Source organism: Sinocyclocheilus anshuiensis, unplaced genomic scaffold, assembly GCF_001515605.1.
Source record: "Sinocyclocheilus anshuiensis isolate Anshui unplaced genomic scaffold, SAMN03320099.WGS_v1.1 scaffold2166, whole genome shotgun sequence".
Lineage (NCBI taxonomy): Eukaryota > Metazoa > Chordata > Actinopteri > Cypriniformes > Cyprinidae > Sinocyclocheilus > Sinocyclocheilus anshuiensis.
The window spans coordinates 1,927,817-1,931,588 of record NW_015557079.1 but is presented as its reverse complement, the minus strand read 5'-3'; the positions used below and the strand labels follow the sequence as shown (position 1 = coordinate 1,931,588).

Sequence of the window (3,772 nt, the reverse complement as noted above, 5' to 3'; positions counted from 1 at the left end):
ATAACAAACCAGCACAGTAAAAATGTTTTAAATTATAGCACAACTGTGTCGGCCAATAACTGGCTGAAAAATCCACTGTAAAAAAAAAAAAAAGAAAAAGAAAAAAAAAGAAATTGTTCACCCCCAAATGAAAATGAACTCACCCCCATGACATTCAAGTAAATTAGTATATTTTTTTATTTTAACATATAATAATAATAATAATAATAATTAGTAGTAGTAGTAGTATAAAAACAGGATTATTATAGTTAACTAAAACTAAAACCATGCATCCATGAAAAGGCAACATTTCTCATTAGCTATTGTTTTCTTATTTCTTCTTCTTCTTATTAAAAATATATGAAATATATAGAAAATTAAATAAATTCATGTTTCTATATTTTTTTCTATGATGTTTATTCAGTTGATATTTATAAACAAAAAATATAAGTTTTTATTTTATTCATATTTTGTATTGTTATTAATAAACAAATCTTAAAAATATCAACTGTTTTGTATATAATATATAACATATTTAAAATATTAAATATGTTAAATATTAAAATATAGTATGAACATATTTATCTAAAATGCTAAAAAGCATGGTTATTATAGTTAAAACAATCCATAAAAATAATAATGAATAACAAAAATATTTATAAATAAATAATAATAATAATAATAATAATAATAATAAACATTAAAAACTATATAGACATAATAAAAAAATAACAATAAATATGGCAAAACTAAATTACTAAAACAGATGTAGCCAGCAGTGACCAAATGTCCCCACAAGGAGAGTAAAACACCACCATGATGAAATATGTAGAGTCTGCATATTGTATACAGACAGCTTACCCTGTGCTGTTGAGGTAGTTTTGCCCTTGGCTGCAGCTTCGAGACAATGTGGAAGGGTTGAACCAAAATGCAGGCAAACAGTTTCCATCCCCTCTTCTATCAAAACCATAATCACTACAAAACAAAACAAAAAAGAACAAACATTTCACATAAATAACATTTCTTAATTTTGACTCGTTTGAGATATCAATCCATCCATAATAACATAAATTCACTCCAGGTATGTTTGACTAGTTTCATACAAGGTCATCGCAAGTTCAAATCTCATTTGTGACATTTTCTAATGCCGTTCCCTGATGCCTATCCTGTAAAACATTCTCCAAACTACTTGTACATCCTTTCATTCATGCATAGCGGCACATCTTGTATTCAAGCATGTCCCTCTTTTATGCCCTTGAGACAATTGCAGCCATTGAGATATATTAATTCTGGGATGACAAATGTCTTTTCTGCTCTGAGAGCTGCAGGCATCAACGTATGTCCTTAACGTCTTTCAATTCTCTCTTCTCCCAGAAGCCCTGGAACCTGCTTAAGTGAATGTCTGTTCATATATCACCGGTGACTTTGATTTATCAATTAATTACTGATCCACAACAAAACCCAGCAGACCACATGGCCCCTTTTGGCATCACACATTTGGGTTTTTAATTATGAGCAGTTCCAATCCGGCACTTAGATAAGAGTCAAGCTTTAAAAGATAGCTGTGTGCTAGTTCTCAGATTATTCCCATACAAATGTAGTGTTGTTTTAGGTATATATGGGTGATTCTTTAATTAGTAACACTTTCATTACTTTTTTTTTTTTTAGATTTATTCAGTTGAAGAAAGTTTGCTGCCAACCAGCAGCAAAGGAAGGTATGGCTAGGTATCATCTATGTAAAAATGCTACAGAATATTATGCTTACGAAAAATTTAACTTAAAGGGATCACATTTAGATTTACATTTAGTCATTTAGCAGACACTTTTATCCAAAGCGACTTACAAATGAGGACAATAAAAGCAGTCAAAACTAACAAAAGAGCAACAATATATAAGTGCAAATGACAAGTCTCGGTTAGCCTAATGCAGTACACGTTATATATAAATTATGAAGTTCTTATTACAAAAATATCAAAGTAACATTCTTATCATTCTTGATATCTATTATTATCTATTATAATTTTTCATTAATATACCCTTAAAGTAGACTAATTACTTGCAAATATAAAATATATACAACATAAAAAATAAAAGTAAAAAACAATAAAAGTTAATTTAACTGAGAAAAATCACCCCTATATTAGTATTTGAACACTACCCTAATTGCACAGTGTAAAATATTAATGTTTGTATCATTTTTTTGTTTAAAAATAGGTAAAAACATACACACACAGGCCCGTAGCCAGCTATGAGGTCACAGAGGTTCGGACCTCTGTAATTTTTTTTTAAGTTCAAAAATAACATTGAATGAACTGAATGAGTAATTTTCTGTTTAAAACTCCTCATATGAATGTTTGCATGACATGTATAATTCAGTTTAGACAGTTTGTAAGAATGTTTATCGTCCGCGGTATGAAAATGATCGCTGCCAGACACTGGCGGAGTGAACGAGGCTTGAGAGAGTTGTGACTTGTGAGTGAGGGTGTGGGCGCAGCCTATGTGTTGCCAGTTCCAGCTATAATAAGCGTTTTTGGACTTGTCTTTTTCACTTCATTTGACACTTTAAAAAGTTAATCACGTGGGAAGTTTCACATTAGGGTCAGCGATATCTTTATCTTATCTTATTTGCAAAGATTTGAAATAATTTCGGTTATTTTTTTATTTATTTTTTATATTTATTTAGTTTTTATAGCAATATCTGGCAACACTGCATCGTCAGCACTTAAGCACTTAAACTATTCAAAAAAGCCCATGGATAGGTTACTGCTGACAGGATAGCACATTCGGTAAGGCAAACGCAAAAAAATATCATGATATTATCCATCAGAAATATTATCAACACTGTCAAAAACAGTAGCATTTAACACTAGTAGTACACAGATCTAGAACAAGTAGGTTACAGAATGAAATTACAATTTTCTAAAAACACTAGCTATGAAAAAGTCTATGCTATTTCATTCAGTAGGGTATAGAAGTAGTACATTTTCACAAAGTCATGCCAAAAACATTCATAAGAGCACTAGACAAAGTTATCAGCTATATGTGACCCTGGACCACAAAACCAGTCTTAAGTCGCTGGGGTATATTTGTAGCAATAGCCAAAAAACAACATTGTATGGGTCAAAATTATAAATTTTTCTTTTATGCCAAAAATCATTAGGATATTAAGTACAGATCATGTTCCATGATGATATTTTGTAAATGTTGTACCGTAAATATATCAAAACTTAATTTTTGATTAGTAATATGCATTGCTAAGAACTTAATTTGGACAACTTTAAAGGTGATTTTCTCAATATTTTGATCTTTTTTTTTTTTTTTGCACTGACAGATTCCAGATATTCAAATAGTTGTATCTCAGCCAAATATTGTCCTATCCAAACAAACCATACATCAATGGAAAGCTTATTTATCCAGATGTATAAATAATAAAAAAAAAAAATTAGTCAAAAAACCTTATGACTGGTTTTGTGGTCCAGGGTCACATATAGCAATGAATGTTAGCAAAAAATCTATAACAGTATTGTTATCGTTGCATGATTAATAAACAACTGATAAAATTATCCATCCCATAGTAAAATATTAACAAATTTTGATGCAATAAAGATGGTATAATTTAACAGTGTTCATCCCTCCAAACATCTACATGTCTGTCTCTTTTAAAGTGTTTAGTGTATATAATGAGTTGTTTTTGTAGGGGTTATTATAGCACAATTCTTAACCCCACCTCGGACCTCACTAATTTTCAAACCCTGGCTATGCCCATGCATGCACACAAACACACACACACACA

The 3,772-nt window shown here is 30.4% G+C and overlaps 1 protein-coding gene across 1 annotated transcript in view; it reads right to left on the bottom strand.

Annotated features, from left to right (window-relative positions):
* Positions 1-836: 836 nt before the first annotated feature.
* The window catches only part of LOC107676890 (VPS10 domain-containing receptor SorCS3-like), a 261,488-nt gene continuing 258,552 nt past the window's right edge, over positions 837-3,772 (bottom strand). Inside the window, exon 18 of the mRNA XM_016471625.1 lies at positions 837-954. Coding sequence (XP_016327111.1) covers positions 837-954 — 118 coding nt within the window. The remainder of the gene's footprint in view (positions 955-3,772) is intronic.